The sequence below is a fragment of the Propithecus coquereli genome, unplaced genomic scaffold (genome assembly GCF_000956105.1).
Source record: "Propithecus coquereli isolate 6110/MARCELLA unplaced genomic scaffold, Pcoq_1.0 Scaffold438, whole genome shotgun sequence".
Classification (NCBI taxonomy): domain Eukaryota; kingdom Metazoa; phylum Chordata; class Mammalia; order Primates; family Indriidae; genus Propithecus; species Propithecus coquereli.
Genome location: NW_012150152.1, coordinates 457,035 through 480,888, shown reverse-complemented (window position 1 = coordinate 480,888; position 23,854 = coordinate 457,035). Strand labels below are relative to the sequence as shown.

At 58.1% G+C, this 23,854-nt stretch overlaps 1 protein-coding gene across 1 annotated transcript; it reads right to left on the bottom strand.

The window, feature by feature from the left end:
- Nucleotides 1–7,626: 7,626 nt before the first annotated feature.
- Nucleotides 7,627–22,879, bottom strand: MEF2B (myocyte enhancer factor 2B). The gene is made up of 9 exons (XM_012654139.1): nucleotides 22,801–22,879; nucleotides 11,752–11,835; nucleotides 11,001–11,204; nucleotides 9,741–9,875; nucleotides 9,079–9,226; nucleotides 8,780–8,910; nucleotides 8,594–8,687; nucleotides 8,369–8,480; nucleotides 7,627–8,076 (listed from the first exon to the last, which is right to left on the bottom strand). The coding sequence occupies exons 2-9, from the start codon at nucleotides 11,803–11,805 to the stop codon at nucleotides 7,851–7,853; spliced, it is 1,104 nt and encodes a 367-aa protein (XP_012509593.1). The 5' UTR covers nucleotides 11,806–11,835; nucleotides 22,801–22,879; the 3' UTR covers nucleotides 7,627–7,850.
- Nucleotides 22,880–23,854: the final 975 nt, after the last annotated feature.

Here is a 23,854-nt window from a genome sequence, read left to right as displayed (position 1 = left end):
TCTTGCTGAGGCTGGTCTCGAACTCCTGACCTTGAGCGATCCACCTGCCTCGGCCTCCCAGAGTGCTAGGATTACAGGCGTGAGCCACCGCGCCCAGCGGATGACTTATTTTAAATTGAAAATTTTCTTACCAAGTTCTACATAACAACCTTTTAAACACTAATTCAGAACACGTTTCCATACGCTTATTTTTAAACGTTTTAGAAGGATCAGTCTGAAGCTGAAATTGGGTTTTCCTGCTTGAGTGCAGTAAATACCCATTTGCTATCAGTAATTATGTAATTATGTAAAATTATGTGCTCAGGAGAGCTGTCTACTAGTCTTCTGGTATTATAACCAACAATTAAAATGAAATAAAGCTTACTTAAATAGTAAAATGAATTGATTATTAACATAATCCCTTAATCGGGCATAAATAAGCTAACTTTAACAGGAAAAGCTCTAGTGTTACGGATGCCGGGCCTCGCTGCAATTCACAAGGAGTGCTGAGAAGTCCATCATTGCAATAACCGACTACGGGACATTTTCTCTATGCCTGTGACTTGGAAATTGAAAAAAGAAATCTTCTTTCAGTAATAAAATGAGGTGGGAGGCACCGTGATCCTAATCTCCAAATCCTCGTTGCTCGCCCTCCCCCGCACCCAAGTGCAGACTGGTTGGGGGTCCACCAGGGCTCCTCCAAACCCAGTGGGCCAGGCCTCTCCGAAGTCCTCCCTTCCTCCTGGGATCCCTCCCCTCCACGCCCCCTAGCGCCTCTCACCAGCTGCTGTCTGAACATCAGGGCCTCGGGACACGCTCCAGCCTGTTTCTCTCCGGTCTGGAGACAACCCGGCCTCACTGCCCGGCTGTCTCCCCGGCCCTCCCTATGTCAACCACTGGGGTCTCAGAGGCCCCACTGGACCCGCGGGCTCTCCATCGCTGACTTTGTCACCTCCAAAACCTCCTGGGGAGAAGACCTTGCTGGAGGGTCGCGTCCCTCCAGCTCAGGCTCCTGAGGTCAGTCCAGGGATGTATCTCATGGCCCCACCCGCCAACGGCCTCCCATTTCAGGGTCAACGCTCTGTAGACATCTCCAAGGAACTTCTGGAGCCTTCTATCAGCCCATGTCCCTTCCTTGCCCTTCTCTGGATTTACAATCATTGAACCCAAGAATCCTACTAAAATCAATGCAACTTTCCTCCGTCCGGTTCCCAAGAGCCCTGGCCCTCACCTGCTGCAAGCGTCCGGCACCCCGGCCCAGAACGACTTTCAACAATCCCATTTATTAATGCACTTCCTCCAGGCCCACCACCAACGCGCCTCCTCAGGGATCCCTCGCAAGCAGGGCCAGACCCCCCTCCAGCTCCCTGTCCCTCCCTCCGCCCAGGCCGGACCCCTCAGGGAGACCCCCAGCCTCCTGCAGGACCCTGTCAGCAGAATGGGCCCCAAGAGGACCCGAGACCACCTTCGCGGGGCTTCAACGTGCTCAGGTCCCAGTCCCCTTTGCGGGACCACGACCCCTAGGCAGGACCCCAGGCCCCTAAGGGATCCCCAAAGATGAGAACACCCAGAACGCTCAGGGGCTTCCAGTCCCGTCGGCACGACCCCCGGCGGCTCCCTCGGAGGCCCTGCCGTGAGACCAGGGCCCCCAGAGAGGGACACACGGCCCTCAGTGTGACCCCACGTCCCTCACAGCCTCCAATCCCCACAAAGGGACCCCATCCCATCGGCGTCTCCCTGGTCCCTCTCGGCTGGACCCCGACCTCTCAAAGCACCCCGCGCCGCAGGACGCTCGCTCACCATGTCGCATACTGGAGCCCAGTGCACAGACCCACAGGCCTAGGGCTCGGGTCACTCCTCGGGAACTCGACCAATCAGAGCCTCATACTAGTATGACGAGCAGCTCATGCAGCCAATCATCGGGTTTTGAACGGCAAATCGCAGGGAATAGGGTTGCTCGCGTTGCATGCTGGAAGTTGTAGTTCCGACCCGCTGGTTCTGAGCTCCGAGTCTGGGCTGTATCTGAGAGCCTGTTTGACCGACCTCTCTAAGGCTGTCTTCTCACCTACACCCATCTTGCAGGTCTGCAGAGAAAACATTCACCCACTCACTGTCCCCAGAAGGACAGGATTTTTTTGTTTTCTTTGTTTTAAGGCTAGTCAAGTGAGGGACAATTCTAAGTGTTGAACGTCCCCCCATCACGAACATTCAATGGCTCCCACTGTAAACTCCTGAGTGTTCAAAGACTGAATTCAGACCCCTCTGCCTGACTTAAATCTGCCTCCCACTTTACTGTACACACTATAGTACAGCTTTCCACCTGCCAGGCTATCTCATACGTCCAGGCCTTTGTAAATATCCCCTGTCTTGGAATACCTCCAAGGATGCCTCAATCTTTCTCACCTGGAAAGTGTCTTATTCATCTTTATCAGCCAGGACTCTGTTGTGCTCCACAAAAAAAAAAAAAAAATCCAACTCAAATGGGTTTTTGGCTCATGTAACAGAAAACGCTAGAGGTGGGGTCAGCTTCAGGCATGGCTGGATCAAGGACTGGCTGTCAGCCTCTGGAATCTCATGTTCTTGAAGTGTTTCACGGCTTAGAGGAAAGGGCTTCTGAAGTACATAAGTGCCTGAGTTTTGCCATCTGTGTTTCCCTGGATGAGTGTGTCTCCCTGAGCATGGACATCGATTGTGTATGACTGGGTGTCCGAGGGCCTTTATGAGGGTGCAGTTCATTGCCTTGTCTCTGTGGCTGTGCTTGCCTTTATGAGCACATGTGGATGTCTGTTTGCAGGGTATTTGTGACTTCGGTCTTCTGGATTCAGAGTGTCCCCTTGACAGAATGTGGGTGACAGTGGCAGTGGGGGTCACTGAGATTTCCCAGGACCTACACGGGGGCGACAAGATGCCCCTCAGGGTCAGAGTATGCAAATAGGATCCAGAGAAGCTGGGATTAGGGAGAGCATCAGAGAAGAAGTCAAAGGTGCCAGGCGAGGGGGACCAAGAAAGAAAGGAAGAAAAGGGGCATTTGGCTTGGGGCGGGGGACTGATTCATGTACTCCCTCCAGCATGACTGGGTAGCAGAACAATTGTCTCCATTTCACTGATGAAGAAACTGAGGTTCTGAGAGGCCCAAATCTCTGCTTCGCACCTTGATCTCTTCCCTGGGCCCCCAAGCTCATGAGTTTAGGTGTCACTCAGCGCCCCCATGTGGTGTCTACTGGCAACTAACGGGAATCTGGCCGCAGGTGCAGCGTCTTCCCTTGGACCTGCCCTACTGCCACCTCCCCATTGCAGAAAAGGCAGCTCCAACTTCCAGGGGCTCGGCCACAAACTCCTAAGTTGGTCTTGACTTTTCCCTTACCCCACGTATGAACGGGGCTGATGGCTCCATTTTCCAAGTGTAATCACAGTCCAGCCCGGCCTCAGCCCCTTCCCAGCCTGCGCCTCGTCCAGCCTCTGTCATTGCTTGCCTGCAGTCACCTGTTCCCTGGTCTCTGGCTTCCGTCCCCCACCGCATCCCCCGCAGCTGTTTTCCCCTGAGCAGCTTGTTCCCCTGTGAACACCTGAGCCAGACCGCACACCCCCTCTGCTCACAACCCTCCATGGCTCCCACCTCGCTGAGAGCAAAAGCCAAAGTCTCTTCTTCTGCATTGGACTTTCTGTGCACCCCCCCCTCATCGTTTGCTCAGTGCCGCCGTCCTACACTGGAATCTCCCCGTGCTCTAGTGTTCATCCTTCATTCAGCACCTCTGCTCTACGCTGCGCGTTCCCCCCTCCCTCGTCCACAGTGGATGTGCCACGTGGTCACTTCTGCATTGGAAGTTCCGCGTCCTCTGGTCTTCACTGCTAGTTCAGCATCTCTTCTCTACACAGGCCGTGCCTGCTGCCTGTCCTCCACGGGCCCTGCCCTGATTCTTACCGCCCCCTGGGCACGTCCGCGTTGTCTGCGCTACACTGGGTATCGCACGCTCCCTCATTGACCTCGGATGCCCCCGTGCCTGTCCGCACCAAACATGCTACCTTCTCTGACCACGTTAAGGTCCACACGCTCATTCAACATTTCTGGGTCTCTATTTATGGGGGTCTTGAAAACGCCTCCCTCAACATCTCCTGCGGATGCCCCAGTGCTTGTCTTCCGTCGCTGCATTTGTACCTGGACCACTTTTCCCGCTTCCAGCCAGTGACTGAGCCCCTGGGGTCCTTCTAACAGTGACATCGACCGTGGTTGACCTTATTGTGGCGTCCTTGTCTGTGGATGTCTTTCAAATGGCTCAGCGCTGTAGGACAATTCCACACGACCCTCCCTCCTTCTCCTTCACAAGGGGACAGAGCTGGGGGCTGACCACGAAGGCCTTGCTGGAACCTGGTTCTCTGTCCACTGCCCTCTTGTGGTCCAGGACACCTCGAGTTCTACATGTCTAATTATAGCACAGACACACATGACATGTGACACAGCCCTTGTGGGTTCTCAGGTGCAGAGCCTGAAAACATAGGGTGGGCCCCTGAAAGATTTAATTACTTTTTTGAGACAGGGTCCCACTCCATCGCCCAGACCGGAACCCCTGGGCTCAGGCACTCCTCCTGCCCGGGGACACCACCAAGCCCAGCTCATTCTTTTATTTTTTGTAGAGATGGGGTCTCCCTACGTTGCCCAGGCTGGTCTCAAACATCTGGTCTCAACAGATCCTCCCGCCTCGGCCTCCCAAAGTGTTGGGATTGCAGGCACCCAACTGATTTCATTTATTTATTACAATTACTATTTTATTATTTTTTTTTTACTTTTGGCTGGGAAGCCCTGAATCCAAAGCTCACCGTTGAGCGCCACCTTGTGGCACATAGTAAAAGTTCAGTCTCCTGGGGACGGGAAGCTGAACCAGGCTCATCGATGGCCTGGGGACCTCCAGCCCTAGAAAGCAGCTCACATTTTAATGAACCCCACACTGGGTGCTTAGCCTGTGGGCATTGACTTCAGGGACTGGCCAAGTTTCTTGTTTACCATGGCGGTGAGATCCAGAGATCTGGGAAGGAGTTCTCTCCTGCTATGCCTCAGTTTCCCCAGGGCACTTCCCGAGTCCATTGATCACCGGAGTGGGGACAGTGACTCACCTCTCCTCAGTGGGGAGGCACCAGGTGGAGAGGATGTAAGGGCCCAGTCTGAGCTGCATGACAGAAATCTTCAGCCCAACTCGGACACTCTCCGGAGGCGTTGATGCCCCCAATGCCGGCCTCCGTCCCTGCAGGTTTCCCCAGCGCAGGACGTGGCTCCTCCATGGCCCCCACCAGGGCAGGGCTTCCTGTCACCCATGGCACCCTCTTCCCTTCACCCCACCTTCAAGCTGTCCTCCAAACGCACCCGCAGAGTAACCGCACCTGCAAACGCTGGCTCCCCAGCCCCCAGCGCCCTGCTACAGGGGTCAGGGAGGGGGCTCGTGCACGTTTTGATCATGTCGTGTCCCTCTCCTGGAAACTGAGGTCCCAAGGGGCCAGCCTCACTGGGAATGAGAGTGTCACAGACTGGGAAGATCCCGCAGGACAAACCCAGCTTGGGGCTGGCATGGGTATGTGGGTGACACCCTATACTCTGCCTCACCTTCCGAAACAGGTTCTGTCACTTACATATTTTACCGTCCCCCTACCCCTCAAAGAAGTCGGGGCCATAGTCTTGGCCCTTTTTGTCCACTGTCTCGGTCTGCATCTGCTAATGGTGGAATGCAAGGTGGTGGATTTTACTGAAGAGGCTCCTCTGTGCAGCACTGCGGTGACACAAGGGAGAAAGGCCGTGACATTGTCAGGCAAGGTGCCCCGCCCACCCTGGCTGAGCTGAGCTGGCCAATCAGCTTCGGATCTTGGCTGGCAGAGTGATGGGAGGAGGTGGATTTGTTTTGTTTTGTTTTGTTTTTTGTTATGAAGACAGGCCTCTCTATCGCCCAGGCTGGAGTGCAGTGGTGCGATCACAGCTCACTGCAACCTTGAACTCCTGGGCTCAAACGACCCTCCCGCCTCAGCCTCCTGAGTAGCTGGGACTACAGGCATGCGCCACCATGCCTGGCTAATTTTTTAATTTTTTTATAGAGTCGGGGTTTCGTTATATTGTCCAGGCTGGTCTCAAGCGATCCTCCTGCCTTTGCCTCCAAAGTGCTGGGATTAGAGGCGTGAGCCACCGCTCCTGGCCTGGAGGCAGGTCTTATAAACCTTGATGCCAACCCTCATGTTTCCCACCTTCCTGTTCAAATATGTGGTCCCCTGCTTCTTCCCTGCTGGGGACACTACAGAAGGCTTCCTGGAGGAGGGGACGTGGAGCCGGGCCTTGGAGGGTGGGAAGGAGTTTTAAAAGGAGGCAAGTTGAGGGAAGTGGTCCGGGAGGAAGGACCAACATGGTGGCATGTTGGAACTGCAAGTGTTTCTAGGGGACTGGGTGGAGGGGGACAGAGGTCGGGACATGACAGAGTGGGGACAGGGGAGCCGAGGAGCTCAGCTTCCTCCTAAGGATGAGTGAGGGTCAGGACAGGGCAGAAATCAGATCTTGAGTGTTATAAAAATCCCACTGTGGCTGGGCGCGGTGGCTCATGCCTGTAATCCTAGCACTCTGGGAGGCCGAGGCGGGTGGATCATTTGAGCTCAGGAGTTCGAGACCAGCCTGAGCAAGAGCGAGATCCCGTCTCTACTAAAAATAGAAAGAAATTAATCAGCCAACTAAAAATATATAGAAAAAATTAGCCGGGCATGGTGGCACATGCCTGTAGTCCCAGCTACTCGGGAGGCTGAGGCAGGAGGATCGCTCGAGCCCAGGAGTTTGAGGTTGCTGTGAGCTAGGCTGACGCCACGGCACTCACTCTAGCCCGGGCAACACAGTGAGACTCTGTCTCAAAAAAAAAAAAAAAAAATCCCACTGAAAGCCGGGATGCACGTGCCTGTAGTCCCAGCTACTTGGGAGGCTGAGGCAATAGGATCTCTTGAGTCCAGGAGTTCAAGACCAGCCCGGACAACATAGCGAGACTCTGTCTCAAAAAAAACCACATCCCACTGAGACCACTTTGAGGGGGGTGGGTGGACATTGCTGCACCTTGACTATTTGCTGGGCGCTCCCCGGCTCCTGGATGCCGAAGTGCGCCCTGACACAGGATAGGCCCAAGTGGTGGCAGCGTGCAACTCCAAAGTGGGTTTCTTCTCCTTTGTCCCTTGGGTGGAACAAAATTGCGGGGTCAAGGGATTGAGAGATAGGATCATTTAAAAGATTACCAAGCAATGCCCTGAGTGTGCGCAGGTAGCCCGCCATTGGAGATTTCAAGCTGCTTCCAGCATTGCCGCACAGCCTGGGGGCTGACCCCTGACCCCACGATGGGACACTCCCAGGAGCAGCCCTGGCCAGTGACTGTGGGGAGTTGGAGGGTAAATAGCCTAGCCCCTCACCTGGAGCGGAAGCACCCTTGTTCTATGCTGTCCCCAGAGACCCCAGCTGTGTCACCTGCTCCTTGGTGACCGCTGCAGGGTTCCTCCCCTGTCCTCTCCCCACTCCTCCCGCCAGCCTTTCTCCCGGATACACCGCGGGCTGGAGTGGGCACCCCAAACCAAGACAAGGCAAGAATGAGGCCGCCGCGGGAGGGGGGGTGACGGGGGGGAGGTCTCTGAGCCCCGACAGTCTCCTCCATGGAAGTCACGCGTGTTTTATTGGTGGATACACACTCAGGGCGGAGGAAAAGGGACCCCCCCCCTCGAGCGGATCCGAATCCAGCCGCCCCCCTCCAGGCCCCCACCGCGGAGGGGCGGTAAGCGGTGGGTCTTTAATGCAGAGGCCGGGAGGGAGGCTGGGTCCCCACGTGCCTTCGCCGTGCTCGGCGACAGGATGGGCCGGCGCCACCTCGGGTCCGCTACCGGGGCCAGCCGTCGGCCAAGGGCAGCCGGCGCAGGGCGGGCCCGGGCCTCAGCGGCTCTGCCAGGGACCGGGCGAGGAGCAGGGGGTAGGGGAAGGTCTTGGGAAAGTCGCCGGGGCCCCCGGGGGCTGGGGAGAGGCGCTCGGACTTGATGCTGACTGCGGGGGTCGGCGGGGAGGCGCCGCGGGTGGGGGGGCCCTCCTCGCCCAGGCTGCGGCCCCCGCTGCGGGGGGAGAGAGAGACAGAAGGGGGTCGTGAGTTCGGCGAGGAAGGGACGGAAGCCAGGGAGGGGGGGCAGCGTGGGCAGAGGCTCGGCAGGAGGACCTTGGGAAAGGAGGGGGTGGCGGTCCCTCTTGGGGCCTCCAAAATAGCCACACACACACCCGCGCTAGGGACCGTCGCCTGGCGGGGGCGGGGGGTGCGCAGTACCAGGCATGGCCACCAGGGGTCAGCAGCGGCCGGGGCTTCGCGAGCACCCGCCGGTCCTGAGCAGGCGGGACGGTCCGGGCGCTTACCTGGGCGGCGCGGGGGCGGCAGGGGGCCCGTCTCCCCGGGAGGACTGCCACGGGGCCAGCGTGGGGGACTGCAGCAAGCCAGGGGGCGGCGGAGGGTCTCCCAAGCCGTATTCTGGTGAGGGGGAAGGGTGGGCTGAGGCCCTGACCCACCCCACGCGCCGGTTTCCAGTTCCGGTGGCGGGGACAGTATGGAGCCACCGGCGGGCAGGGAGGGTGGGGGTGTACCTGGGGGTCCTGCAGGGAGGAAGGGGAAGCTCCCCAGCGGGGTTCCCGGGGCCGCAGCGGAGCACGGGCTCTGCAGGCTACCGTAGAGGCTTCTCTGCAGGGACAGAGGGTGAAGGGTCATCTGAGGCCCGCACCCAGGCGGCCCTGCCTGCCCCCATCAGCCCGCCACACCGTCCCCTCACTCACCGAGTTCAGTCCCCCTCGGGGCCCAGCCAGACCACCAGGCAGATCTGGCCTCCGCCCATCTGCCGCCAGGTACAGGGGCGGCGGTGTCTTGCTGGTGAGGTGGTTTGGCGAGAAGAGAGGGTGTGCCAGGCCTGGGGAGGGGGGGACCCCCAGAAAGAGGGCACCCGGGCCATGTGAGCCGATGACGTCTGAGGTTTAGAGGTGACGCGGGCCGCAGGCAGTGCCAGAGCCCAGATCCACCCAGACGACCCCCGGGACCCCTACCACTGCCCCCTGCCAGGGCCTGTGCCCCATCTCACCTGGGGGTCCAGCTTTGGGGGCTGCTGGCCGGAAGGGAGACGGGCGGCTCTGGGCAGGCAGGGCCTCCCCGAGCCCACTGGGATCACAGCCTGGGGGGGGCAATGCCCCGTACACCATGTCCGGGCTGGGCATAGCTGGGGTTGCTGGCTGTGGGCCAAGAGGGGGATGGGTGGGAGGATGGTGCCAATGGAGGTGCCAAGTCCAAGGGAGAAAATCCCGATGAGTTCAAAGGCCAGCCTCTACCTTTCCTTCAGGAAGCCTTTGCCGCTCTTCCCTTAGGGTTCCCTATCTCCTCCTCTCTCTGGCCTAACCCCACAAGCTGGGGGAGCCCGTGTCTGGCTCTGTCTGTCCAAGACAGCTAGGTCCAGAGCTGAGGCCTTTTGCTCAGCATAGAGTTGGCACTGAGGGAGCTGCCTGGGGTGTTTGATCAAAGAAATAAAGAAGGAAGGAACTGTTTGCCTGTTGAACTCTTCTTTATCCTTCAAAGCCCCAGCTACAATGCCCGTCCTTCAAGGAAGTCTTGCCTGCCCACCCAGGCAGAGACCTGCCTCCAAATTCCAGGTTCCCTGGCTCTAAGTCCCTCTCTCAGTACCAGCTGCAACCACTTGGGCCTAGGAGGTGGCGGAGGGCCCCATTCACAGTGGGGCAGGGGGTCACTTACATAGAGCCGGGGCCGGGGCAAGGCTGGGTCACCCCCTTCGCCTGCCAGCCTCCGCAGCTTCTCTCCCGGCCCCTCAGGCCCCTCGTCTGGCTCCAGTTCTGGCCCATCGAGGCCCACACCCCTCCGCTTCAGCGTCTGTCAGGACAAGAGACAACAGAGTGGTCCCTCCCCCACTACCCCAGGTGTGGGACAGGGAGAGGCCTTCCCCACCCAGCTCTGCGGCTGGGGTAGAATGTGGGCACAGCCTGCTCCAGCCAAACCTCATTAGCCAAATCCCTAGTGAGTTGCCATCGAGCAATTTCCACCTGTGTGCAAGGAAGGGCGTGTCCTGCCCTGGGACCAGAGAGGCCAAGGACCCACCCAGGTCACACAGGAGAAGCTGAGATCCACCCAGGCCTGCTGTCGCTGTCCTAATGCTGCCCCTGGATGTGACTCAGGGACCTCCATTCTGCCCCCACGTGCAGCCTCAGAGCCTGGTATGCAGTGGCTGCTTAATAAATGTCAGCGGATTTCCTGAGCTGCCTTTCCCTGGGACAACAGAACCACACACGCCCGGGCCCCGGCCTTTCCTTTGCTGACTCTCCCTCAACTTCCGAAACATCAGGAGCCCCCAGGCCCAGGCCCAGCCCACTGGGTCCTTCCTGTCCTGGGCGAAGACTCCCTCGTCGGCAGGGACAGTGATCCTGCCCTCCCCCGACAGCAGGTGTGGGGACTGAGCCCGCTACCGCAAGGGCCACTCTGGTCTCTCTCTCCCAAGGACGCAGCAGCGCAGACAGACACACGCCAGGGCCTCGGCGAGGTCCACTTGCTTCGTGGGGCCTTTTATTGTCTGTTTCTGTTTCTCTCTGTCTCGGTGTGTGTGTCTCTCTCTCAGTCTCTGTCTCTGTCTCTCTCTCTCCATTTATCATGGCAGAAATTTAAGAGCACACTCCCTGGGGACAGACACACGTGGGTTCAAATTCTGCCCCCTCCGCATATGTACTGTGTGACCAGAGGTACTGAGAACTCCTCCGAGAACGGGCGACAGAATTAAATGAGGTGACACGTGCGAGGGGCTTGCAGACAGACCTCCATGCACAGTGGTCGATGTGCTGTATTTCTGCTGCCCCCAAAGGGGACCTTCCACCGCCCCAGACTTGTTTTTACCAGCAGGGAAGCCAGACTGCAATGCTCGTCTTTTGTGCAAACCAAGAGTCCCTAGGCTCTGAGGGAGCAGAGTGTGCTGGGCTCCGTGGGGCTGGGGAGAAGGGCCCCGGGTACCTCGAGGATGTCGGTGTTGGTGCGGCTCTCGTGGGGCTCGCTGTACTCTGTGTACTTCAGGAGCACGCGGTCCATGTCCGTGCTGGCATACTGGAAGAGGCGGTTGGCGCTGTTGAAGATGATGAGGGCGATCTCACAGTCGCAGAGCACACTCAGCTCATAGGCCTTCTTCATCAGCCCAAACTTGCGCTTGGTGAACGTCACCTGGACCCAGACCCACAGGGGCAGGTGAGAGGAGAAGAAAAGGATTTGGGGTGTCGTGGGGGAGGTGGCGAGGCCTAAGTGTTCCTCAAATATGCCTTATGACCCCATGCCTTCACGTGTGCTATTCTTTCTGGCTGCGCTCTACTTCTCACTGCACAACCTGGAAAACTCCTAATTGTCCTTCAAAACCCAACCCAAATGTCCCTTCCCCTGTGGGAAGTTTTCCTTGGCCTCCCAAGCAGAACCCACACTCTCTCTCTCGGTTTCCGCAGTTCTGTGGCTCCCTCTGGGCCAGCCCTCTGAGCTGGGTGTGTCCGTGTGAGTTTCCTCTCCCCTGTGACTGGGCTTCCAGTCATCGGGAAGAATAAATGAATAAATGATCATAAAAATGAGCAAACCCTCCATCTCAGACGCCGGACACCGCATCAAGGCTCCTCACGCGTCCTCTTGTCCCTGCAGTTTCCCAAAATGGCCAGGCCATTGCCTCAGCCACGCCCCCTGCCGGGAATGCCATTTGTCCATCTGCTGTTCCGCCCTGCGCACTCACCTGCCGGTTCCTTTGGTCCAGAATGCGTGAGATCTGGATTTTTTTCCTCCCCATCTTTGGCAGGTTGGGCAGAGTGACCTTGGTCTGGGGGTGAAGGGGGAGAGGACCTGTGGGTGGGTGGAGAGTGGGGAGGGATAGGTACCCCAGCCTCCCTCCTGTCCTCTGCCCGCCCCTGCCAGGCGCAATTCCCCACGAGGAGAAGGCTGACCAAGGATGGAAAAGCATGGCACAGACGCCCCACTCCAGGGTCTGAAACAACATGAGCTGGCAACCGTGGGACCTCAGGTGAACCTGACCTCCCTGGGCCTCAGTTTCCCCATGTGTGCAGCAAGGATAGTAGTGGCGTGCACTGCCCGGTGTTGTTGGAGATAACATGGCTAAGCCACGCGAGGCGCTCAGGTCTGCCCAGCACACAGCAGGCGCCACACACATGCTGCTCTTATGAACACCGGCAACAGCCTGGCGTCCTCCATAGGCCGGATCGGAGGCTGGTGCGATGCCAGCGCCCAGCGGCACTCCGTGAACATCAGTCACTGAATCGGTGACCTGAGCCGCTGACCGTGACCGTGATCGTGACCGTGAACGCGCACAGGTGCCCGCGCATGCTGAGTTGACGCACGGTGGGGGCATCTCATTCGCTACCACGGCAGGCCCCGCAAGCAAGATCGAGGCCCGTGTTTACAAAGAGACGTAGATTAAAACGTTGCGTTGAGATTGGAAAAAAAGACTAGAAGGAAATGCTCGCGGCAGTAGTCATTGCCAGGTGGAGGATCATGAGTGGGTTGCCTTGTTTTTGTGAATGGAGGTGAAATTCACATAACATAAAATTCACTTTTGTTTTGTTTTGTTTTTTTAGAGACAGGTTCTTGTTCTGTCGCTCAGGCTGGAGTGCAGTGGCCCAATGGTAGCTCATAGCAGCCTCCAACTCCTGGGCTCAACTGATCCTCCCGCCTCAGCCTCCCAAGTAGCTGGGACTGCAGGCGTATGCCGCCACACCTGGCTAATTTTTTAATTTTTTGTAGAGTTGGGGTCTCGCTATGTTGCCCAGGCTGGTCTCAAGGGATCCTCTTGCCTCAGCCTCCAAAAGTGGTGGGATTACAGGCGTGAGCCACCATGCCTGGCCTCGAAATTCACCATGTTAAAGTATACAATTCAGCGGCATTTAGTGCATTCACGATGCTATGCAACCACTACCACTATCTAGTTCGAGAACATTCTCATCCCCCCAAAAGGAGACCCCATCCCCATCAGCAGTCACCCCCCACTCCCCCTCCCCCACCCCCTGGCAGCCACCGATCCGCTCCTGTCTCTGTGGACTGGCCTGTTCCGGACATTTCACATCAGTGGAGTCACACACTGTGTGACGTTTTCACTCCTTTTCTTTTTCCTTTTCAGTTATCTGAATTTTCTAACTTTTCCCCTTTAATGATTATAAACTATTTTTGTTAAAAAAATTTTAACAGAGCTGCAGCCGCCACCCCACTGAGCAGACAGCCACCCCAGGCCCCTGCGACCCAAAGGGGACGTCCCCCTCTGTCAACTGTACAACCACACTCCACCTCCCAGCCTCCACCGTGTCACAGGTGACGGAGGCTTCGGGCGAGTGGCCTCCCCACGGCCACGTGGGCCTGTGCTCCTGCTGCCCCGGACCCTCACTCGGGGCGGCGCTCACCGTGGGCAGCCTCTGCCTACGCCTAGGTTTGCCGTTCTGTGAACCGGGCGCGTAGCAGACCCCCAAGGAGAGCACGACCTGCCAAGCGCCTGCCACAAGCCCTGGCAATGAGCTCCCAAGAAATTCAGGTCCTTCTCCAGGAGCCGTCATAGCTGCTGCTTCCCAGACCCCCAGCCCAAGCAGTCTGGGCAGGACCCTTCATCATCCCAGGGGCCCAGGGCGCAGAAGTGTGAGACACCTTGGCTGGCACATGTGGCCTGCTGTGTGACCCCAGGCCCACCCTCTGCCCTCTCTGGGCTGGGCCTCTAAGCCACCACGGCTACGCGGATCTAAGGCTGGCAGCCCCAGCCACACAGCTCCAGCTCGACATGCTAAATTTAACCTCTCGGGCTAATTTTAATCCCTGGCCGGAATCGGGTGCGTTCCCACGGCTGGGATGGCCCCCACCCTGATGGGTCCCTAGGGTCTGGAGGGGCACACTGGCCCGGAGGTCCCTCCGGACACGCCCCCCATGCCCCGGGGTCCCATGAGAGCAGGGCCTGGGCCAGCGCTTGGACCTGAGTCTCTTGGGCCTAGAAGACTTGACTCTGGCCCCTTCTCAGTCTGGCCCCTTCTCAGTCTGTCCCCATTTTAGAGACAGACACTATGGCTAGGGCAGGGGTCACATGACAGGGGGATTGCCCGGGAGCCAGGAAGTCGGGGGGTCTCTCTGAACCGAGACCCGAGAGCTGAGACAGGAGGTGAGTTCCAGGCAGGAGGAACAGCAGGTGCGAGGGCCCTGAGGAGGGGTGAGAAACAGCAACAAGGATGGAGTGAGGGGGGAGGGCAAGAGGCCACAGAGTCTGGGCCACTCTGGGCCTTCCGAGCTTGGGGACAGCTGTGGGTTTTGGTCTAAGAGTGATGAAAGGCCGTGACGGGGTTTTGACACAAGAAGGCATGGGGCTTCATTTATCATTTTAAGACTCAGCTTGTGGCTTCCACGGGGTACAGGACTGTCGGGAACCAGGGTGGAGGTGGCAGGAGGCCGGACAGGAGGCCAGGACTGTGTCTGTCTGGGCAGAGACTGAGGGCAGGGCCCTCTGTGCTAGGCCTGTGCCTTGCATTTCAAGTCACTGTTCTCCAGGGCATTTTGGTGCCTCTAGAATACCAGGGGGCCCTCCATCAACTCTGGTGCCAGGCCTGAAAGGTGCTGATGAGCTCATGCAGGGATTTGACACTCCTGACCCTGCTTACACGCTCTCCATGGCTCCCCACTGCCCTTGCGAGAAAGTCACAGCACTCAGCTTGGCATTCAAGGCCACTGCCCACATCAGCTCCTGCCTACCTCTCTCTCCCTTTGATAAATATCTCTGCCTAGAAGGCACTTATTCTCCTTCTTCGCCTGGCCAACTCCTATTCACACATCAAAACCCAACTTGAAAAATCCATTCCTCCAGGAAGCCCTCTACGCCATTCCTCTGGACTCCCACAGTCCCCATTCTCCTTCTCCAGTTCTGACCACATGGGGTTGGGGGTATATATCCCCAGCTTTGTCTCCCCCAGACTAGAAGCCCCCCTGAACAAGGCCCAGGCGTGGCCAGGAAGATGTGGTGAGTGGAGCAGGTCAGGAGAGACACGAATGACCCCCTACCCCCAGCTTCCCTCAACAACTTCCTCTCAGACTCCCCAGCTGATACCCTGCCCAGAAATACACGCGCATGCAAATCCAGCCACTCAGCGGAGACCTGTCTGGGCCCAGGTGTGAAGGGCCAGGCAAGGTATGCGGAGGCGGAGGGCCTGGGGCGTGCGTGTATATTTGTCCTCACATGCAAATCCCCGCCCCGAAGCCGCAGACAGACCCTGGCAGCCCATTCTCCAGATGTTGGTGTGATCGGAACTGCTGGGGGAGGTGGCGGCTGAATGTGCCGGGCACGAGGGAGGAGGCTGAGGTGGGAGAAGCCTCTTCTGCACCAATAGAGCCTCCCTGCCTTGTCTAGCCAGAAAGCAGAGAGATGTGGCATCTGCCCAGCACAGAGACAGAGAGAGGCAGACCCACTGGCCAGGGGATGGAGCAGGGAAGAAAGGACAGGAGAAACCCAAGAGGGCTTCCCAGGGGAGGACGCATGTAGTTGGACCCAGATGCAGAGACTGGATGGGGCTTGAGCAGAGGGAGTGGGGGGCAGGCATTTGAAGCTGAGAGTCCAGCACCTCCCCAACCCTTTCTTTGTACTCTCATCCTTAGCATTTATTAAGTATCGACCTGTGCCAACCACTGAGCTACGCCGACCTCAAAAGAAGTAGAAAGCTTAAGTAGACCAACGATGACTGCAGATTAGAGAAGTGACTCGGGATTTTTTTTTTTTTTTTAAGGATAGGGTCTTGCTCTGTCACCCATCTGGGCCTGTTGCCTTTTTAATGGTAGGTCCTGGGCTGGGTGTGGTGGCTCGTGCCTGTAATCCCAGCATTTGGGGAGGCTGAGGCCAGGAGTTCAAGATCAGCCTGGGCAACATAGCGAGACTCCCATCTCTACAAAAAATAAAAAAGTTAGCCAGGTGTGGTGGTGCACGCCTGCAGTCCCAGCTACTCAGGAGGCTGAAGCAGGAGGATGGCTTGAACCCAGGAACTGAGAATACAGTGAGCTATGATTATGCCACTGCACTCAGCCTGGGAGACAGTGTGAGACCCTGTCTTAAAAAAAAAAGAAAGCTCCCCACTCTCATGGCTGCTGTGGTGATCAGGGTCTGTCCAGGTAGAAGCGAGATGACAGGAAAAGACCAGGGCAGGTGTCCAGTGGGAGACGTGGAGTTTGAACCAGGATGGAGGTGGCAACTGGATCAGTGGCAAGTGGGCTGATCAGTTGGTGACCAAAGGGGCAGGATGAGCTGGTGGCACATGTCTGGGGTAGGGGAGGAGTGGGCCTGAGCACTGTGGGCGTGAGAATGAGCTGGGAGGACAAAGGAAGATCTCAGGAGTGCAGATGCATCATAAATTCTTTATGGCAGTATCTGTGGTCACTAAGTCAATCAACAAACTCCACTCCGAGGTCCTTCAAGCCATAGACGATCACCTCCCCAGCCTGGCGAGGTCTCTTGGCCCCCAGGTAATGGAGGGGGTGAATCCCACCCTCCCGTCAACCCTTCACCTATGGGAAGACTCAGTTTCCTCACCGATAAATTAGGGTGAGAATCCGTCTCCCACCAGCTGGGGAGGAGGGAGGGAGGAGGGTCTGTCGACCTTATCTTCTTACTTCCCAGAAGCCAGAAGGAAGAGGGACCTGGCCTTGGAAGTGGGGACGCTGAGTCAGTGTGCCATCGTGCAAGACGACGGCGACACCCTCAGCCACGTCGGACCCCTGCTTCCTCCCTCATCAAAAGGGTCACGGGACCCTAACCTCAAAGGCTTTGCAGCAGGGGCCTAAGAGGAAACATCAGGAAGGATTCATGGGCCCTTTTGCGGCTCCCGGCGGGGCTCTAACAGAGGGGGCACGAGTTGCAGAGTCATTTTGCCAGAGCCCTGAGCCCGCAGGGAGGCCACAGCCTGGCGGGCCGGGCAGGGAAAGGAGAAGTGAGAGGCAGGTGGGTGGCGGGGGGCGGGGAGGGCCCGCGGGAGGCGCCGAGCGGGGAGGGGGCGCTGCTCCGCCCCGCCTCACGCAACCCGGGCTGCGGTTTCATCACCTGCTCCCCAAGCACCTCGTTACCGGCGACAGGAAGAGCCCCTTGGAAAGCCGGGACCCTCCCTCTCTCTCGGGGGCTCCGCGGCGCCGACCCCAGCTGCCCACGACCCTCCCTCCCCAGCTGGAGCCCGGGCCGCCTCCTTCCCTGGGGACCTGGCTCCGCCCCCAGCAGCCCCCGGAGCCCCACGCCGTGGGGAGAGGCTGGGGCCACCTCGCTGAGCTGTGAGTGGGGTGCGTCGCAGTCGGTGCTTTGTAGATTCAGGGAGCTGTCATGGTCGTGGGGCCTGACCCCTCCCAGAAGGCCTTGGGGTCACCTCTTCCTCCACCCTGGGATGGGGGACCCAGTTCAGGGGTGCTGAGGGGCAGGAGCATGTGGGTTTGGGGGTCATTCTGTCCTTGTATGGACATAATGGGAGGTAGGGACATTGCCCCCACAGCGACCCCCAAAGTCATACAAATCCCCTCAAAATCCACAGATGCCTTAAACACAGTGGATCCCCCAAACACACGGGGATGCCTCATACAAAAGTCCCCAAAGCACACGCGGTCCACAGTACGCCAAACCCACACCACTCTGCAAAGGCATACACCCCCAAACATACAAATCTGTCTGCACACTAGACCCCCGATACACCCAGCTCCCCAGGCACACGCAGACCTCCCAACGCACGCGGATCCTCCAGCAGCACATAGATCCCCCCAAAGGTAACGCAGACCCCTGATTACATAAAGACTCCCCAACAACATGGAGACCTCCCAGACACGTGCAGATCCCCCAAATTCGTGCTGGTTCCTCACTACACACAGGGTCCCCAGACACAGGGAGGGCCCCGTCTCTGCAGTGGAATGCCCCCCGCCTTCCTTCCTGAGGCTGGGCGGTTGGCACCCCCCAGGGGACAGATGCAAGCTAGGAGCTGGGGGCAGTGTTTTAGGCTGTGAGTCGTGTTCGAATATGGGAATCCCAGAATGTTCCAGCTGGAGAAGGCCCCATGGGGAACCCTTTGTCCACAGGTTCCTCTGGCATCCACGGGGACACTAAGGCCCAGGAGGAAACTGAGGCCTCCAGACATGCCCCCTGGCCTGCTCCTGGGAGGGAAGGTGCCCGGTATAGGGGCAGGGCCTGGACGGGGACTCACACGCTGTCCCGGGAGCCCACGGTGGCCACGCACTGAGAGGCCAGGGCTGGGGCTGTGGGGCCAGCTAGTCCAGGCTTTGAATCCCGACTCTGTCACTGTGTGACGCCTTCTGGGCTCAGTTTCCCCATTTGTACAACGGGCTCCAGCGAAATCTCCAGGCGCCCACTCACCTGTCCCCAACTCGGAAAGGTCTCGTCTACCAGCAAATAGCACCCCGCTTCTGCCCGTTTTGGGGCACTTGATTGATGCGCTAGACTAGCCCCACACAGAGCTGCCGCTTTCCATCCCTTTCTCTCTGCCTGGGCTGTGCGCTCCCCTGAAACACCCTTCTTGGCTTGCCAGTCTGCCTACAGCGATCTGCAGAAACCCCTCTTTCTGGAGGGATTCCCAGGCAGAATTCAACTCTTTCTGCACTTAACTCTGCTGTCACCCTGGGCTGGAGTGCAGTGGCATCATCACAGCTCACTGCAGCCTCCAACTCCTGGGCTCAGCGATCCTCCTGCCTCAGCCTCCTGAGTAGCTGGGACTATAAGTGCCACCACACCCGGCTAATTTTTCTATTTTTTTTTCTATTTTTCTATTTTTCTATTTTTTTTTTGTAGAGACAGGGTCTCACTATGTTGCCCTCTAGGGCAACATCTTGCCCCCCTAGGACGTCCTGCTCTGCGACGGCAGGGATCGAGTCTCCCCAGCACCTGGCCCACAGTCGGCCTCCAATCACCCTTCCCCGAATGAACGCGCAAACAACTGCTTAACAAGCAGAAGAAACACCAGCAACTTGTTCCGTTTTCTTTTAGCTATCTCATGGCTCACACAACAAATTCGAGGCTCCATGTGGCCCACGGGCCATCAGTTTAAGACGCCTGCTCTAAACAACGTTCACAGAAAAACAGCCAAAGGGTCAGTGCTGGTGACTCTGATCATTTTGGGCCAAGGAACTGACCCTCTGAAGGCCCTACTGCCCAGCTTGGAAGGAAACCATAGCCACAGACCACCCATGGCAAACCTGGCCTGGCACAGGTGTCCTCGCCTGCCGTGAAGGCCAGTTCCTCTGTCACCGCCACTGCAGGCTGAGGCCTGCCGCCTCTTCCCACCTTCCCAAGAGAGGGACCCCAACCCCTGCAGCGAGGGGAGACCCCACACTCTGAATCTGACCCTGCTGTCCCATGCAGATTGGAGACCAGGGCCACCTAAGGCCCCCAGCAATGTCCCCGGAGCCACAGTGGCGGCTGCAGGGACAGCCCAAGGTTTCCCTCTCTTTGTTCCAGAGAAAGATCTCCCTGTGGGGCCCCAGAAATTCATCCCCAGAGGCCCAAGAATCCCTGCTTGGGAAATTAACACATCTGTCAGCGCTGGGTGGAAGGGACCCTGCACACAGCCCGGCAGCCCCAAGATACAGCCAGCAGGGACCCCGAGATGGGGCTTTAGGCTATTGCTAGCTCACAATATCTTCCCCCCGAAATGTCTGGGAGCCACCAGGTGGCAGGGACACAGGAACAGGGAGTGGACAGAGCCTGGCCTCCCCATTGCGCATTCTGGTAGGGAAGGCAGCAACAGACACATAACCGTGTCTGGGACAGAGGTCTGCATGCAACAAATCCAACAGGGAGAGGCAGCAGAGCAAGGCAGGGGAATGAGCTGCTTGTGACAGAGGGGCCAGGAGGGCCTTTCTGAAGAGGGGTGGTCTCAAGGATGAGAGGACACCAGCCACGTAGGGATGTGACGGACAGAATGGCAGGTGCAAAGGCCCTGAGGCTGGAATGTGGTTGGGTGGGTACTGGGAGCAGGGAAGGCCAGTGTGGCTGGGGCAGGTGGAGACAGGAGGCAGGGAGGCTGCAAGGGGACTCACGGGGCAGAATGAGGGGGGTGGACTGTAGAGCAATGGGGAGCTATGCAAGGTATGTGAGCAGGGGAGGGCTATTGTCTGATTCAGGATTTTCAGAAGGCTCTGTGGCTGCCGTGGGGAAAAGGCCTGTTGAGATAGGGGGTCAGGACAGTGCCCAGCAGGGATGGTGCCTGGAGCAGGCCAGGCTGCAGGTGGGGACAGTGGACGTAGCGGGCCCGTGCCCACAGCAGCAGGTGAGACACTTTATTCCAACCCACCGCAATCGCTCCCCTGCCCGGGCCCCACCGTGACCTTGGGTGAATTTGGATCTGGAGGAGAACAGCCGCTGGTGGATGGTGGGATAGAAACGGGCCCGGAGGGGTTCACAGGCATCTCCGCTTGCTCACGGTTCTGCCAGCACCTCCTGTTAGCGAGTGCCTACTGTCTACCCGGGTGCACGCCCCACCTCATTCACGTTCGCACAAGACCTGGGTGACCCACAGACAGCCCGGGAAGTGGAGACGGTCGCCTCTGTTTTACACAGGAAGAGGCAGGCTTCTCGGGGCCACATGGCGAGACCCCACATCCCTACTCAAGTCTGGTCCAGCCCACTGCACCCCAAGATCACCACATCCCAAATCACTGCCGACCCAGTCTGGGAAGTGGGCACCATCAGACTCCAAGACACTCATTCCTGGGCCCGGGGGTGTCAGGGCAGCCACATGAGTCCCCGAGATGCCGGGCCAGCGAGGTGGAGACACGGGACTCAACCTCCTTGCGCACCCCATGGGAATTCACCAGTGGGGGCTAGGGTGAGCTCCCTGACCTCTAAGGGATCCCAGACACATTCTAAGCCTCTCAGAAAAAATGACATCTGTCCCCAGGTGCATATGTGCCTCGAATCTTCCAGAAGACCAGACCCCAACACGTCTACACTCGTTGCCTCCAAGTCGGGGCGATGAATGATTTTAATTCTCTTTCTCCTCCTCATTTGCATTTTCCAGACGTCCACCTGGCCGGGTCGTGATTTAACCAAATCATTAGTTGGAAATGGGAAGCCAAGATTGGGCTCCACTCGCTCAGGTCACAGGAGTGGCCACGGAGCTCAGAGAGGGGAGGCAACCTGCTGGAGGTCACACAGAGGGGAGGGAGAGGAAGCCGGGCCCCTCACCCCTGGCTTCCGTTTTCTCAGGGGACTGAGCAGTGGCCTTGAGCCACTTTCTCTGTGGGGCCTGGGTGTTCCCACCTGGGCTCCATCTTCCCTTCCACAAATCTGCTTCCAGCTCTGGCCGGTGAGACCCCATGCCCCTAAAGGTCCTGAAATTCTGTTTGCTGGAGGCCAAGATTCAGACAGGCGGTGGGCAACAGGTAGGGCACGGGAGGGAGACAGGCTGCGTTTTCAGGAAGCCCCTTTGACCTCTGGAAATCAAACCTCAAACGCTGGTCTTTGGAAGTCCAAATACTTTTTTGAACCTAGTTTCCTTCACTCCAAGAGTCTGAGCATTCCTGTTCCGGATGCCAAGTGCCCAGAGGTCCTGACCTTCCCCAGTGACAATTCTTGGCCAGGCCAGGCACAAGCCCTCAGCTATTTCTGACTTCTCAGGTCTGCAGCTGGGGGCTGGGAGTGGCCAGGGACCCGTGTTGCTCACATCTACAGCCCTGGACCCTGAGAGAGTCAGGGAGGGAGGGCCATGTCTGCGAAAGTAACGCTGCCACTAGCTTGTTGTGTGCTGACAGCTACAGAAGGCTGTGACTCTTGTTCCTATACCCCAGTCCCAGATGGGGACACTGAGGCATGGGGAAGAGTTGGCCCTGGCAGCTGTGGCCCCCTCATATCCTGGGGCTCTGTGCCCACTGTCCTGCCGTGACACACTAGGGCACATCCACAGAAGGAAGGCATGGGTTGCGCACAGTTGCCAAAGGGGTGCGCATCAGGAGAGCGGGACACCGCAGCTCTCAGATTCAAAGCTCACAGACACATAACAGGGCCCATGGCACCACATCTTTGGAGACACCATTCTCCAGCTCAGAACTCCTCAACAAGGCGCAGTGGCTCATGACCGTAATCCCAGCACTTTGGGAGGCCAAGGCAGGAGGATCACTCGAGGCCAAGAGTTGAAGACCAGTTTGGGCAACATAGTAAGGTAGTTAGACCCCATCTCTACAAAAATGAAAAAAAAATTAGCGTGGCATGGTGGCGCATGCCTGTCCCAGCTACTCGGGAGGCTGAGGCAGGAGGATCGTCTGAGCCCAGGAGTTTGAGGCTGCTGTGAGCTATGACCGTGCCACTGCACTCCAGCTGGGTGACAGAATAAGACTGTGTCTCTAAAAAAACAGAAAACGAAAAAGAAAAACCTTTCCAACTCACATCAAAACCTGACACAAACCCCTTGGACACGCAACTCTCAGACACACACCCCCTCGATATACACCCCTTCAGACTCACAACACCATCAGACTCTCAACTCCTTGGACACACAACCGTCAGGCTCACACCCCTTAGACACAAAACTTGCGCACACAGACTCAGAAACACAATCCCTTGGACGCACTCTTCAGACTTACACTGCTGCAGACACACAACTCTCGGAAACACAACTTGCATGCTCGCACCCCTCAGGCACGTACTCCTGGGAGACACAGCTCCTTCATAGCACACCCAACCCCGGGACGACAGCAGCACACCCGGACCTCCCAACCCAATGCAGCCCACAGAAGCCGTTCAGAGGACACCGCACGAGTCTCGACCCAACGTGACACGCACCTGCTCGGCCGGGCCCTCGGACGCGGAGCGCAGGGACCTGCGGCGGCAGCATAGAGCTCTCGGCGCCCGCGGCCACGGATGCCTTCCGAGCGGGCGGCCCCGCCCCCGGGAGCTGATTGGGCCACGCAGATTATTTGCATAGAGGGCGTTGCCGTGGGGGTGTAATGGGCGGGCACTTGGGCGTGGCCCCGCCCCAGGAGTTCAGGGGCTGGGACTCAGAAGACACTGGTGGGGGGCATGTATAATGAGGGGAGAAGGACGGGGCGGGGGAGGGGATAGTGGGGGGGCTGGATAAGACCGGCCAGGCATACCCCGCCCTCGCTAGGAGCCCTTGACCTTACTGCTGACCCCTGACCCTTCTGTTACCCTGACCCTAACTCTCCCACTGCTCACAGGCAACGCTGACCCTAGCTCACACCCAAACGGAGGGACTACAGAAAAGGACTCCGGGCTGGCCTGTGTGGCCTTGCTGTGCCTCCACAGGAAGATGGCCGACCCTCTGCTGCTGGTCCAACGACCCTGCCCTGTGCCCCGTCCACAGCCATGCCCCTGTCCTTTCCTCTCCCTCCTGGCCACTGTTTCCTTCACTTCAAAGATCAGCTGTGGGGGCTCTTCCAGGACTGGACCCCAGTCCAGAGTCTAAATTCCCCCTCCCCCAGGATCCCAGCACCTCCCCGCACAAGGCAGACCCAGAGGAGGATCAGAGGGGCCTTGACGAGTGAATCGATGGGAAAAGAATTACGAGATGAAGATGGCTCGGGACTGGGCAATTCTCGAGAAGCCCACATACTCCCCCAGCCCTGCAAGGTCAGGCTGGGGCCAGAGGAAGGGATGGGAGGCTGGGACAGGCCAGAACTGGGGACAAGGGCTGTGCCAGAGGAGCAAGGAGGGCTTCCCAGAAGAGGGGGGCATTTGTACTGGGCCTTCAAGTATGAGTAGGAGTTTGCCATTGGGAGAAAGGCTTCTCAAGAGGGAACGGCACTTGCAGAGGTGCAGAGGAAGAGCACGGAGCATTCTTAGTGGGGGACAGGGGCAAGATGAGGGAGATGAAGCC

What these genes read in the sequence shown, in the direction of transcription:
- MEF2B (XM_012654139.1), bottom strand. Translation starts at nt 11,805, where the DNA reads ATGGGGAGGAAAAAAATCCAGATCTCACGCATTCTGGACCAAAGGAAC. An exon ending in TGGACCAAAGGAACCGGCAG is followed by an intron (nt 11,205 to 11,751) that starts GTGAGTGCGCAG and finishes GTCTGGGTCCAG; the next exon opens with GTGACGTTCACCAAGCGCAA. An exon ending in TGCCCCGGCCCCGGCTCTAT is followed by an intron (nt 9,227 to 9,740) that starts GTAAGTGACCCC and finishes CTTGGCCCACAG; the next exon opens with CCAGCAACCCCAGCTATGCC.